The 15,655-nt window shown below is 33.4% G+C and overlaps 1 protein-coding gene across 46 annotated transcripts in view; it reads right to left on the reverse strand.

The window, feature by feature from the left end:
- Positions 1-15,655, reverse strand: part of LOC112665959 (sarcolemma associated protein) — a 145,551-nt gene that overhangs the window by 44,332 nt on the left and 85,564 nt on the right. For 14 of the 46 annotated variants that reach the window (XM_025456292.3, XM_025456286.3, XM_035703441.2 and 11 more), the window contains 6 exons: positions 14,604-14,744; positions 13,368-13,505; positions 12,143-12,311; positions 12,007-12,057; positions 11,470-11,520; positions 6,439-6,501 (listed from right to left, as the gene is read on the reverse strand). In XM_025456292.3, coding sequence (XP_025312077.2) covers positions 6,439-6,501; positions 11,470-11,520; positions 12,007-12,057; positions 12,143-12,311; positions 13,368-13,505; positions 14,604-14,744 — 613 coding nt within the window. The remainder of the gene's footprint in view (positions 1-6,438; positions 6,502-11,469; positions 11,521-12,006; positions 12,058-12,142; positions 12,312-13,367; positions 13,506-14,603; positions 14,745-15,655) is intronic. The other 32 variants (XM_035703451.2, XM_025456310.3, XM_025456309.3 and 29 more) reach the window with 7 other exon arrangements.

The following is a 15,655-nucleotide window of genomic DNA, read 5'->3' on the forward strand; positions in this document are numbered from 1 at the left end:
TTTTGTATTTAATTTCTTGCATTTCTTTATAATCACACTACATAAACTGTGCATGACTAAATAATATAATTTTAGTGGTTTGAACTTCACGTTAAGTGGAATACTACAGTATATAGTGTTTTGTGTCAGGCTTCTTCTTCTTTTTTTTTTTTTAAGATTTATTCATGAGACACACACAGAGGCAGAGGCAGAGGCAGAGGCAGAGGCAGAGGCAGAGGCAGAGGCAGAGATAGAGGCAGAGGCAGAGGCAGAGGCAGAGGCAGAGGGAGAAGCAGGCTCCTCACAGGGAGCCGGATCTGGGACTGATCCCAGGACCCCAGGATCACAATCTGGGCCAAAGGCAAACACTCAACCAATGAGCCACCCAGGTGCCCTGTTTTGTGTCAGGCTTCTTTCATTGAATATGCCTCAGTGTATATATATTCATTTGACTACTAAAGGTCTTTTAGGTTATTTCCAATTTTGAACTGTAAATAATGCTGCTGTGAATATTCTTGCATTTGTACCTGATACGTATATGTAGGCATTTCTGTAGGGAACCTATCAAGGAGCAGAACTGATGGGCACAGTAAGTCTGACATTTGAGAACCATCACCTAAGCATTTAGTTTAGTCAGAAAACATCTGATAGAACTGCAAAAACTGTCAAATCTGTAAAAGACTGAATAGAACAAAACAAATTTATTTCTTGGGTGATAAAAATAAATTATGTACTAACATATTACTACATGGCACAAAATAAAAATAAAAAACAATGCATTCAAAAGAAGTGCAAGGAGCACAGGTGTGCCTAGCCTGGACTAAATTCTTTAAGCTAAAGAGCTACTTTCCTCACATGATATATACAACCAACTGAAAGCAGAATATAAACTCAAACAGCACTATCAGATACTGATGTCAGCTGCCTAGGGTAACTGACAGAAGAGAAGAGCAGATGAATATAAAAGACCTACATAATCTGGTATTTGTAACTGCCAACCTGGAAAATACCTTTAAGTCTCAAAGTTAGGTTTCATTAAAAAAAAAATAATGTTATCACTTGGGCATTAAAATAATGTGCTGGGGACCAAATTTTCTAAATGGCACTTGTACTAGTAATTAAAAAGTTAGACAATCTTGACATTGTCAGGAATATATTGCTTTACCAAGGACAATAAAACCAGATCAGTCAGCTTTCACTGCCTGTGACTGGTAATAAAAAGAGGAAAAAAAGTTACTTCAGCAAAAAAGCTCCCACTAACACCCTCTCCAATCTCCCCACCATAAATTTTGTACTTGCTAGTGAACATGTATTTCTGTGTGGCAGGCATTACTTAGAGTGCTTAGCAAATATGATTCCATTTAATACTCACAATAATCCTAAGAAGTAGGTAATACCACCCCATTCTACAAATGAGGAAATTGAGATTTAATGAGGTTCCATAGCCCAGAGTCCTACTGCCAGTAAGGGACCAAATGAGAATTCGTATCAAGAATCCTCTGATCCAATTCTAAACATCATAGATAAAAGTGAGCTAAAATAACCAAAAAGGCCATTAGAGGGAAATATAGTAAAGAAACTGAGATTAGAATTAACATCAAATACAATCAAAGTAAAAATTAACAATCAGCATTTAACATCAAGCTAACCGTTTATCTCCTTCACAGAATAGCAATTCACAAAGTAGAAATAGAGAATAGGGAAGAACAAAAGAAGAAAAATTTGAGAACTTTTTTAGAGTAACAGGTAGACTTTATTTAAATTCAATTAACATATATTGTATTATTACTTTCAGAGATAGAATTCAGTGATTCATCAGTCTTATATAATACCAATGCTCTTACATCATATGCCCTCCTAATGTCCTTATCAGCAGGTGGTACTTAGATGAAAAAAACCTGAGAATTAAGGACAAACTGAAACTAAAGGAAAGGAACCAATTTCAAGAATACAGAAAAAAAAAAAAAAGAATACAGAAACAGATCTTTTTTTAAAGAAAGGAACAATCTACATGTCAAAACACTGCTGGCATAAATTTTAGAGTATCTTCTGTGCAGTTATACTGGGAGAAAACCTGGTAGAAATGTTGGAAAGGGATTGGGAAAATGATTGGTACAAATAAACAACAAACAAAAAAGACATCCCATATATCCTAAATTGGACAACTACTCTTAAGTACAAAGAAATAAAGAATTAGCAACATCTAGTTTATGAGGCCATAAACAACTAAGAGCAGGGAACCACACTAAGTGTTTCCTATTCTTTGTCATAAATAAACTGCTTTGGTTTAGAGAAATAAAAGTTTAAAAAATGAAAATGTAAAAATCTGTTCAAGTAGAATATGTAATCAGCATAATCCTGAGATTGTTCAGAGACTGATCTCATAGAGTGATGAAAAGTAAACAGTCACAGAGCAACACTGATTCAACGCATTACTCCAAATAAGGCAATTTTTATGTGAGAGCAAAACCCTAAGAGAAAGGAGGGAATGAGACCAACATACACGTGGTGACTGTAATTTCAAAAGGGGAGTGGAAGGCAGGGAGACAATTTTTTTTTAAATCAGGAAAAAAACATAAGATATGAAATATTAAGAGAATGAGACTTTTGCTTAATAATAAAAATCATTAAGTCTCATAGTAACCATAGATTAAGAATATAAATACATGAAGTTTATTTCAGGGCACTTGTTAACTCAATTATCAAAATATGCCACTCCACCTTTGAGGTGGAGACAGTCTGTACAAGGCGGACAGACCCCAGAAGAAAAGTTTCTTTGGCACCCAGCTGTGATGCCTCTGCCCTCCCCTAAACAACTGAAGAAATTAAAAGTGCAGGAAGCAGTAGGAAAAAGGAGTTTTTCATTCTATGCCCATGAGTGAATCTCTATGTCCTCAGATTCTCCACCTTTTACCCTTTATTCTTTGCACTCAGCATATAAATCAATCAAGAGAGAAAGTTCATGGGATATATATGAAACAGATTTAGAGATGCACAATTTGTTAACTCAAAAGCATCTTTAGCAGAACACAATAGACTCAAAGTATTTGTTAAGTTTACATGGTAAACCTTGAGTAACTAAAATTTGCAGGCAACTGGAATGTGGAATTCTGCTTAAATCAAACTTCATACCAAATCCCTGAAGAGAAAATATTGCTAGAGTCTTTTAGCAAGTTTTATTAAAGTTACTGTTAATTCTAGATTTTTATATGGTATATTTTTACACAGAAAATTTATTTCACAGTTCTGGAATTATGTAAAAGGCTATACTTAAGTCTGTTCAAAATCCAATCTCTTTGCCTGGGATTAAAAGTTGTTTTCCTAAAAGAAAATTAAAAGAAACACAGTCTCTTTTACCATAAAAGGAAAACAAATTGAAATGTGTTCTAACTCCTTTAATTTCGTCAAAATCACCTTATAAATGGAGACAGCCAACAACTAAATCATTCTCTTTATGGATTCATATACATTAACTGAAAAAATCTGTTAATATATTAAAAATAGACATGATGAATCCTACAAAAGTGAATTATTTGCTTTCTAATTTTTTTTTTCCTTTTCCTTTTCCAGAGAGAGAGAGAGAGAGGGAGAGAGGGAGAAGAGGGGGAAGGGCAGAGGGGGATGGAGAGAGAGAATCTCAAGCAGATTCCACCAGCACAGAGCCCAACATGGGGCTCGATCTCACAACCCTGAGATCCTGACCTGAGCTGAAATCAAGAGTTGAGTGCTTAACTACTGAGCCACCCAAGTACCACTGCTTTCTACTTTTTAAAACACAAAGTGAATTTGGACTATACAATAATCACTGTAGATAATGAAATCTAGGTACTTAATATCTTGTTTTTAAAAGACTGGAAATAAGGGTTACTTGGCTGGCCCAGTCAGTAGAGCCTATAACTCTTGATCTCAAGGTTTTAAGAGCCTATAACTCTTGATCCACCCATGCTGGATGCAGAAATTACTTTAAAAAATCCTTGGGCAGCCCCGGTGGCCCAGCGGTTTAGCGCCACCTTCAGCCCAGGTTGTGATCCTGGAGACCTGGGATCAAGTCCCATGTTGGGTTCCCTGCATGGAGCCTGCTTCTCCCTCTGCCTGTGTCTCTGCCTCTCCCTCTCTCTCTCTCTCTCTGTCATGAGTAAATAAATAAACTCTTTAAAAAAAAATTAAAAAATCCTTAACCCCCCCCAAAAGACTGGTAATAAGAATATGAAGTATCGCTGCTCACAGAATATAAACTTTGTTCAAGATCATAAATCAATTCAAGATGGCTATCACTGAAAATAGTGGCAAAAAAGTTTGTGTGAGATTATAAAAAAAAATAATCCAAAATTTTTTAAAAAGTTCACTTGAGTAAGATATTTGCTGAATTTACCTTGCTTGCCATAATACTTATTAAACAAAACAATTTCTATATAGGCACTTGTTATAAAATAATGAAAATATCCCTTCTGACGACAAATCAAACCAGGGTTAACTTTTAATATGCCAATTCTGGCAGTCCAAATATAAGGAGCCAACAGATTTGGAAATTTCAGAGATATGACTGGTACCTTGATTAACCAAACTCTTGCTGCTTGTCACCAAAATTCAGTAACCGAACAGATTCAGATAATGGGCTCCATCTCTAGCCACATGAATTTACAGTCCAAACTTCCACTGTTTGCACTTAGGGACCCAAAGAATTCAGACATCTAGGAATACTTACATTTTATTTTGTTCTTCGGTTCATTCTTTGTCCACAAGAAAAGGATTTTATATTCATTTTCCCTTTGTACCACATTTAACATTTTTCTCATGCTATTACATAGCCCCTATAAACATAATTTTATTATCTAATATGCCCATTGAGGAGATTGCTGTAATTTATGTAACTTCTGCTCTATCTCTGAATGTTTACTGGTCCATTTGCCTCTCATTAACTATGACACAATAAAAATCTTTAAACATCTTTATCTTAGTGTAAAACACACATCATTCTGTTACAACTACAGCTAAATATTTTACACATTTTATAATAATATTTTAAATGATTTTTACAAATTGTAAAACAGTCTCTTTTTTTGATAGTTTTCTTCGGGTCAACATACAAGTCACAAAAATTTAAAATAAAAGTAACATTAAAAAATGGTCACATGTAATAAAACTAAGTATAAAATCCTCTCCTAAAGATTTATATTTTAGACTCTATATTCTCTTTTAGTTGGTTTCAGTGGGTATCAATTATTTTGCCCCAAACCCCTGTGCCAATTTCCCATAAAAGTGAAATTTAGTAATCAGAAGATAACAAAAACATGGACTAATCTTTGCTTTATGTAAACTTTTTAAAAGATAAATAAATATGCCATATTTATTAAATAATTTTCCTCAAAATAATATTAAACTGACATTCAATATCATAGTCTCCAAAATGGACAAAAACAGAAGCTCTTCTACAACAATCAAATGAAATTCCAGGTTTCCTTAAGGCATTCCTAAGGAGTGTAACATTTCATCTACTGATTTGTCTGCTATAATTACCAGGTGTGACCCTTCAACCCTCAAGGACTCCTGAGATTGTGTGGGGGTGGGGAGGAAAGAGAAGAACCACATATATTTGCAGGTCCACAAGATGTACTCATGAGATAAAAACATGGGGAGTCACTCATTTCAAAAAGAAATTGAAAAGGAAGAGAAAAATGCTCAACAAAGTGTATTCTATGTCTGGTAGGAAAAAGTATAGATATTGTAATAAATCTTTATTACACATAGTGACCTTTAATTATCACTAGACCAAAAGAATATCACAACCTCATGATTCAAGCAGCCATGTGATTTTCAAGTAAGAGGGAATTCATTACACTTTCACTCAGAATTCAGCAGAGGTCCAAATCACCTCAAAAGCCAACCTATCCATCTTTATTATTAAAGATAGCCTTCCCAAGGGTATGCCATGGATGTTAGACTATAGGACAATTTATTGCTACTCCTTCCCTAGAAAGGTCCTGTTACCCTAAGGGCCATCTTCAGATTTGAGTGCCCAAACTAAATCACTGTTTGCATGGCTTCATTTAATCATTTAAGAAATTTATTTAAGAACTTCAAATCCAAATCTGTGATAGAACTAGAACTTTAATAAAACAGGCTAACTTGATTACTACCTCTTAAGTATCCACACAGAAAGTTTAGGTGCTTGACATTCTATTTTATTTCCTACTCAACAACAATTTTTATTTAAAAACTTGAAACCTCCTCTTTTTTTGTGGGCAATATGAAATCCATCTTTGAAGGCAAATGCCACAAAAACAATTTTCTCAAAAGAGAGAAGCCTAAACAGTATGAAAAGTATTGCTGCTGTCTGAAGATGGCCCTCTGTGTACTTCTATCATAACAAACACATTGAGATCTTCATTTTTTCCTCTCATTTTTCAATTTTTGCCCCTAACTTCATTAAAATCAATGTGAAAAATACTCTGTACTCACTCTGGCATTCTATGAATTGATGAATAAAAGTGCAGTCCCCGCCACTCTTTGAAAGCAAGTGCTCTAATAAAGAAAGAAACACCTTTAAGGATATAGTTTGTTGCTGTTTTTGAAAACCAACAGCAAAGGTAGGAAAACTGAAATGTATTAACATAAGTAATGCTGAATGAGATTCATAAAAGTTTAATATATTTTTAATATTAATAGCAGACATATTTTGGAGTTAAAATAAGCTAAATACTGAAAACTGTAATTACATAATCAATGATCTGTACCCTGAATGGTTAGCTTTTAAAGGTGCAGTTTCTATTCAAAGAGCTCAAGAAAACCAGACACATATTGCTTTAAAAAGCTTCTCCCACTTCTAAAATACACCTTCCTCCATGACAGCTTAATACTTGTAAAGCATTTTTAAATTTTATTATATGTTCTTACTGAATTAATTTTCAAATAACTGGTTTCTAACAGTCCCTCTTCAAAGCTATTCTTCTTAGTTAAGAGGCAAAAGATAAATATTTTAAGAATACCATAAAACAATGTGTCTTAAAATTTAAGGCACTGATGTAACATTTAAATTTTTACACTTTCATTTCACAAATAACCTTTCCCTTTAAGTCATTTAAACTGTACTTTATATACTCTCAAAATATTATATTGTTCATCTCTGCCCAAATGATTAAAGTCAATGCCTACACATTTTAGAATAAGAGGCTGAAAAATGCTTTTGCTCAGGTCAAACAGAATTTGTTTTGTTTTGTTTTAATGAGTGGAGAGAATCAAAACCTAACAGGAGTTTAAGAAAAGTGTTAGCCCTTTTCTTACAATAATCTCTATTTACATTGATTTAAAGAGTTAACTTCTGAATCTGGGTAACATCCTTCAATTATATCTCTGGATCTTTCAGAACCACTGAATAGACTTTGGAAGTTCAAATGTTAAAAATAAATCCCAAGATGATGACTATCTGGAAGGTGTGAAAGCACTAAAACCTCTTAAAGAGGACCTGAGTTAGTACCACTCAGACCATGAAACCTCTTCCCTTTTCTCCTCATTTCTACCCACCTCATTTCTCATCATCTCAACTTTTTTTGAGGCAGGCATCTCCTACTCTGATCACTTCACAAATCTTTTGACAACCTTACTAACAGCCATCTCCTTTACCTTCCTACTGAAATCTGTCATTATCCTTTATCTATATACATGGTGTACAGAATCTCCAGTCAACAATTATATATATATAATACATAACACAATTATACATATAAAATACATACATATATATGTAATACATGTGTGTAGAGCTGTATATAATTGTATAGTTATATAGTTACACTACATAGAGATACCATATAGCCCCAAAAAGAGAAAAAGGCTAGCAGCAACAGAAATTTAAAAAAAATAAAATTCTCATATAGTATTTGCTGATTGGAACTAAGAAATCTAAAACAGGAGCCCTCAGTTAAATAATCCTACCTAAGCTATGATAACATTTTCAGAAGTCCAACTAAACAATATCATGTTTAAATAAGAAAACTCATTTAAAATCAAATTTTAACCTAAAGTTCTGTTTTAACTTCACAGAACTTATTTGAAACAAAATTTCAGACTATCATCACAGGACTTTAGAAGACATTTATTAAAGTAGTGATCCCACCATGACTCACAAAGCCCTAAATCACCCTTTTATATAGTCTAATTTTAATATCTGGACTCTAGATTAAAATATTTATCATACTAGTTTAGGTAAAATGCAAGATTTATATAAAAATATATATGACTTCTACAAAGGCATTTTCTTCTTTATTTTTTAAGATTTTATTTATTTATTCATGACAGAGAGAGAGAGAGAGAAAGAGAGAGAGAGAGAGAGAGAGAGAGGCAGAGACAAAAGCAGAGGGAGAAAGCAGGCTCCATGCAGGGAGCCTGACATGGGACTTGATCCCGTGTCTCCAGGATCATAACCCAGGCTGAAGGCAGCACCAAACTGCTGGGCCATTGGGGCTGCCCTACAAAGGCATTTTCTAAGATATATGAAAGAAAAGTCTTTCAGATAGTATATAAAAAGGATTTGGATCATGACACTTTTAATATTTCATTACTTGAATTAGCCCCTTGGGAATTCACTTTGCCAAAACTATAAAAGATGTCACTGATAATGCAAAAAGAATCAGATACTTAAGGTGAGAGAAGGTGGGGGGCATGTCAAAGATCCCAAATAGGGCTGTGGAAGTATAAAGAAAAGACAGATACAGAAACAAAAGAAAGAACTGTGGTACTTAAAATGTGTTATATTTATATACAAGTTTCCTAATAAATTTTGTTTATCTATACTACCTATGTTGTCCAATACACATGCTCAGTAGAAATGTGACTGCCGAGCCCTGAAAACATGGCTAGTTTGAATTGAGATGTGTTGTAAGTGTAAAATAAATACATACTGGTTTCAAAGACTTACTAGGGAAGAAAGAATATGAAATACTTCATTTAATCTTTTAATATTGATTACATGTTGAAATAATATTTTGGATATTGTGGGTTAAAATAAATATATTATTAAACATTATTAAAAATAAATTATTGTTTCTTTTAAGAAAATTTTATTTACTTACTTTAGAGAGAGAGCAGAGCGAGACAGAGCATGAGCAAGGGGGTGGGTGGAGAAAGCGGAAGAAGCAGACTCCCTGCTAAGCAGGGAGCCTGTCATGGGGCTCGATCCCAGGACCCCAGCATCAAGACGTGAGCCAAAGGCAGATGCTTAACCTACTGAGCCACCCAGGTGCCCTTACCTGTTTCTTTTTATAGTTTTAATGTGGTTACCAGAAAATTTTAAATTATCTATGTGGCTCTCCTAATATTTCTATTAGACAATACGTTCTAATTATGCTTATCAGATAAGATACAAAAAATTTATAGTATAAAACCTGTGCTTATCATAGCAGCTACTTTAGATTTAAGTAATTTCAAAAATAAGAGTTTACTAGAGAAATAGCATTAATCTTAACATCTCCAGATATTTTAAAAATATTCTCTTATAACTATACTTGGTCTTCTCTCTACTATTTAAAGAGTAATTTTAATTAAAGTCCTATCTCTTATGAGATTGGGTCAGTTCCACCTAAAAAAAAATAATCATATCTGATAGCATATTATGGCTATGAACTTTCGTAATATTGGAATGCTTGATAATTGGTTTTTATATAACAAATGATTCTCAACAGATTCATCTTATTCCAAAATCCACCGTGTACTTAAATCTGGTATAATGAAGCTTTTGTGCATTTCAAGATATTTACTATTCCATTTCATTAAAGATATACTGTTGGTTATTCTCACTCCACTCAATTTATTACCATTAAAAAACCAAACACACCAGAAGGGAAAAAATATCATGGTAAGAAGTACCCTAAAGTATCCAAATATCTTTTCAGTTTTAAATCAAAGTAATTATCTACAACTATTCTCATCTAAATCAGTTAGAATTGGCAAATTTTTAGCAATAATCTGATAACACAAAGTAGTATAGTATAAAGATGATTTAGTGTATATAAAGGGATTCTCTTAACTGCAGGAAGAACATGTTCTCAGCCTAAGTTAACACTGACATTAATAAATACATGCTCAAATCAAAATGGTGATGAATTGGAATAAAAAGTGCTGATGCCAAAAAGAGAAGAAAAAAAAAAGCAAATAATGGCAACAAAAAATAAAAATTCATTTAACAATGCCAAGCTTTTAGAAAATGAGGATTAAGTCATTTTACATGTTTGCTAAATATAATTAATAGATAGAAATTAATAATTTTAATAATGAATATAAACTACACCTTTAAAAATTCTCAAATTGAAATTCAAACTGGAATTCTAAAATGTAGATGTTTTATTTTATAAAACACACATAGAACAAATAACCATGATTAATGACAACTTTTAATTTAGAGTTTCAAGATTTGTTATAGAATATATGTAATATTAAGTCTTGAGCTTACACCTCATTTTATATATATATATATATATATATATATATGTAACTTGAACCTATCTTGCCAGTTTCTAATTAAAAACCAAACAAACAAAAACAAGAACAACAACAAAAAAGCACCTCCTAACTTTATCAGAGTTGGCAGCTGCCCAAAAACTATAAAGATATCCCCTGATACATGAAAAAAAATTTAGTAAGAAGCTCTGAGTATTGACCTTGATATCTTCCACTAACTTCTGTATAGAAACTAAGAGGAGAGGGTCACAGATTTGTAAATACAGAAAATAATTTTATTCATTCTGTACTTCAAGCACCTAATGCAAGATGTGGCACATAGTTGGTGCTCAATTAATGTTGGATGGATAAAAATGGGGAAGGATGAAATGGGGATCTTCACAACTGAAGGAACGTACAAGCCACTGGGTAAAAAGTACCCCCATGCAATAACAGGAAAGCCAATAGTAGCTATACATTTTTGGCAAAGATAATGCAAGCCATCCAGAAAGAAGGGTCACAGCGAACTAATCATTAACTAATAAATGATTTTTCAGGTAGCAGAAATGACTGAACCTGTTTTCTCTGATTAAAGAAACAGATGTACAGTATAAAGAAAGTTTCTATGACATATCCAAGAGTTCAATGGACTGTTAAAGTAAACTCTTGGCCAGCGATGGGGCAGGACACAAACATTAAAAATGGAGGCCCAATATCTCCAGGAAACAGTACTTGATGGAAGAAAAGAGTAGTAGAATTCTTTGAAAAATACACTGGGGGAAAAAGCTATATTATGCTATATCAACAATGTTGAACTTTATCTTTTTCCTGTTATTTGAATAATTAAAATCTCCATATAACAAGGGATATCTAACCAAAAATCATAGCATTAAGAATGACAAAATTAGAGAAGCTTTTTAAAAAAGCTGGGATCCAGTGGTCTGTGAACTGCATGCTTTTTGTTCCCAACACTTAAAACCTTAAAACACTGATCTCTCTATCCTGCTTAAATAGTAAAAGGATATCATGAAAGAAGAACATTTAAGTTTTTTACACTACCTTTTTCTGTGCTCCCATTTATTTTAGGTAAGAAGTCATCAACTTGTATCCCTAGGATTAAGACAATGTGTCATTGCCTGATAAAAAAAGTGTCACTTAAAAACTGGTCTCAAGGGTAACCATGGCATTTTTGTATTCCTACTTACATTAAGATAGCATAGCATACTTTAAATTTATTTTTACAGTAAGGGTTCACCTGGCCATTTTCTATCAACTCAGAGAAAAAGCTACAACTGTCTAGTAGCTTTCCAATGAATCTCAAAAGAAAAAGGTCCTGCTGTGCATGTATTTTTCTTATTGAAATATCCCTAAGGAGAGCGCCTCAGATGCAGAAATTTCATCTATCTCAAGGACTAAACAATGGTGCCCACTTGTGGCAATCAAGTATATTTTTAAGGGCAATTTTCTGAAAGAGTACAGATACTTTATACCGAATACATAAAATATCCCTCTTAAAATAAGTTCCCCATGAGAGTAAACGAAAAAGTTTCAATGATAAAATTCAGCTTTAAATAAGAAATTTGATAACACACCTACCTAAACTGCTGCATTCTTTAAGAGTTTTCTCCTGAAGATGTTCTAACCGTACTGTAAATAAAAGTCCAAGAAAAAGATATTTCACAGATAAAAAGAAAAAATCAAATCAAATCAATTTCTAGATTAGCTAACTTACCTTGTAAAGCTGTTAGCCTTTCATTGGTGAAGTCATTATCAGCTTGCAAAGCTTCTATTTTTGCCTGGAGCTCCTGTTCTTTTTCTTCCATTTCATCTATTTTATGTTGTAATTCTTTTTTCTCAGCTTGTCCCTTCTGTTGGATTTCTTCTTGTTTTCCCTCTGCTACCTGTCGAGAAAGAAAAAAATTTCCGTACTTTCATTAGTCTGAACTTGCCTTAAGAGGCCTCAAGCAGGACTGCTTTTATTCACCACAACCTTTAAGGAGAATATTCAGTATTATAGCACATATTTGTAAATGTCAAAATAATGTCAAAAGTGGTCTGCATTGAGGTCATGCTTCCCTATCACCTAGGAAAGAAAAACACGTAGCAGGCAAATTTGCCTACCTAATACATAGAGATAAGAGGATCAAAAAGAAAACCTCCACAGTTTTCAAGGGGGAAATACATAAGGTTTTCCCCTGAAATTACTATTGTTTAAATTGGTTTGTAAGTTCCAAAACATAACATACTTTGAAATTTTAAACAAAACTGTCTTTAGTTGAAGGAATGATGATCACAAGCACTTTTCTAAATGACCTCCTTTTAATAAGACCAATCTTTATTACAGGTTTACCAATCACATAGAGGGGAGGTATGTCCTGGTCTTCTCTAACAAACATGCAGCTTTTAGCCACTCAATCCATAGTTTGAATAATTTAAAGATGGGTCTTCACAAACTCAGTTATTACATTTTAAAGGACCAACCTGACATCACCTATGGTCTCATCTGTCCTTATCCTAAACGTCCAAAAGCTATAGAGAGCTGCAGCTGAAGCTCCCTGGAGGCTACCAGAGTCATACAAATCACTCCAATATTACTTCTAGGCTTGTTACAGCACTAACATAGTTGGGCTCTCTGCCTTTGGGGCTGTCCAAGGATAAGGAGGTTCAAGTTTTTAATAAGTCTAAATATCCTGGGGTTTGCTGATATACATCTACTCCATATTAAAAGATGCCTGTTGTGAAGTAGTATTTATTTCCATCCAGAAGAAATATGTCAGCTTTTACAGACTTTCAATGATCTGTGGCAGCGGGGTGTGGGCTAAATGGCACCTTATTTTTACTACAAATTCAACCATTACCAAATATAACATCAACAACTGTTCAGCAATACCTAACCTCTTAATCTATCCAGTGTGTTAGGAACAATTAACATACTTTCAGGTTGAGTAACTACATACCTTTAATTTATCAGATAAATCTTTAATCTCATTAACTGCTCCATTATATTTATTGGCTAATTCTCTTAACTCTTCCTGAGTCCGTTCATTCATTTCTTTCAGATGGGTACATTCATCTTCAGTATTACTCAGACTTCGCTGTAATTCAAATTTACAGATAATGGATTTAGAATAAATGCACATTCTAAATTCAACTTATAAAAAGTATAATTCTATGAGCTGCTCTAAATTAACATCTGTCCTGGACTTTATATGAGGTAAACAACATAAGAATTTTACTTTACTTTAGGTACATGCTAAAACAGAAAATACAACAAAAAAATTTAAAAACAAAACAACAGAAAAAAAACGGTCAGGGGAGGAAAGGATGTTACTTTTACATAACTACTCTTTTAAAGGGCCACTGGGTATGACTTTTATACTTGAAAATATTTTAAGCTTATTAATTCTTGAAAACAAGTTTAATAATATGCATAATTAACTTAATAAAATTAGAAAACATCTAGTAACTTTCTTTCCTTGTATGTCAAACTAATGACACAACAGTGAATTAGTTGCTATGGGATGAGGCTATTATAGAAACTATTACTGTATTATATTACTATACCATGTTCTACAGTATATACTATATATTATATATAGTATTTTTACTATTCAATTTACAATGGGCATTTTAACTAAACCCAGTAACAAATAACTTCTGGGTAATTTCGCAGTGGTTCCAAAGGAATGACCTACATCATCAATTAGGTTCTTTTTAAAGTAACGAAAATCACATTTTGATTGTTCCTAAAAGACCTAGAAAGGACCTAAGAAATATTTTCCCTGTAAGTCAGAGTTCTTCTCTAGAGGATGGGTAAATAAGAACAGTGGTAAGGTTCTCCACCTTCCGCAGGTGTGGAATTAGTAGAGTAGAAAAGCAAAACTAGGTGACAGGAGATCAATTCCCTGGCACAAATCATGGTCCACTGTGTGAGAGGCTGACTCCTAAGCAGAATGCACATAGTAAAACTCCCTGATGAGGCTTTTATTTGCTCAGTCACTGAGTAGGGACCACAAGCACCAGAACTCACATGATTATATTGAAAATTCCTAACAACAAAAAGAGCATACTACCCCTACCCACTTGATAGACACAAAATATTTCCTAGCTATATAAAACTCAAGTTTAAAATGTCCTAGAATATTAGCAATTTTAAGCCACACTACCATTTTGTATTTGTTAAAATGAAATACCTCAACTTCTGAAAGTTTTCTAACCACTTCAATTTTCTCCTGAAGAACCCGCCTCAGGGACTCTTTGGCTGTCGTCTCGTAGTTGTGTTTATCCTCCTGTAATGCTATAAGTTCCTTCCGTAAACTATCTTCTGTTTGATTCTAGGATTAGAAGATATTTATAATTATAGCCAAGTTATTTTTTAAGTATTTACCATTTGAAAAAAATAACACATTATGATGCTCTTGGAGTTCTATATTGAGATACCTCCAAATACAAATGATGTTGGTCCTATATTAACTGAAGCTCTATTCAAAAGTTGCATTGTAAATTGCGCCTTCACAAATATATTACTCTACATTCTAACAGAAAAAAGATGTCAAAGGAAATTGAGAATTTATCTCATATGTACAAAACTAATTAAGTCTCCTATTTGTCATATACATTTGTGGGTAAAAATAATCTCTTACTTTCAAAGGGGCCACACATTTTAAAACAGTGGTTAAACCAAAAGGAATAAGAGTACCCTGAGGAAAAAGCTGACTCCAGCTCAGGCAGGAAATGTATGAGTCTGGAACACTTTGTTTTAGACAAAGTTTAAAACTTTGCCATTTATGACAGCAGGAAGCTATCAAAGTTTGCTGTCCTTCTACCAAAAGGACTCAGGCACCAAACTGAAGAAGTTCCCGTTGACCAAAGATGGGATAATTTGAGCATCAATAAGAACAACAAATGGAATAGGCTGAAACATATGAAATATATTTAAATCTAAGTTTGGAGAAAAAAACACTTCGTGGTCATTCTTTAATGGATGAGAAGGAACCAATTCATTATTTTAAAATCCAGTAAATAAAAGGAGAAAATCACTTATCCTGCTTTTCCTAAAGAAGTGACTTCAGGGTAACAAAATGGTTTATGAAGGGGAATAGAAGTATTTATAGAAGTAATCCAGCTAATAAATGAAGGAATAATAGAACTACATCATTTTTGCGACCTTAATAATGGATTTAGGCAAGCATTATCAAAGACTGCTAACATCTCAAAAAGAAAGACAACTAGACATGGTGCCTTC

This window comes from Canis lupus, chromosome 20, assembly GCF_003254725.2.
Source record: "Canis lupus dingo isolate Sandy chromosome 20, ASM325472v2, whole genome shotgun sequence".
Classification (NCBI taxonomy): domain Eukaryota; kingdom Metazoa; phylum Chordata; class Mammalia; order Carnivora; family Canidae; genus Canis; species Canis lupus.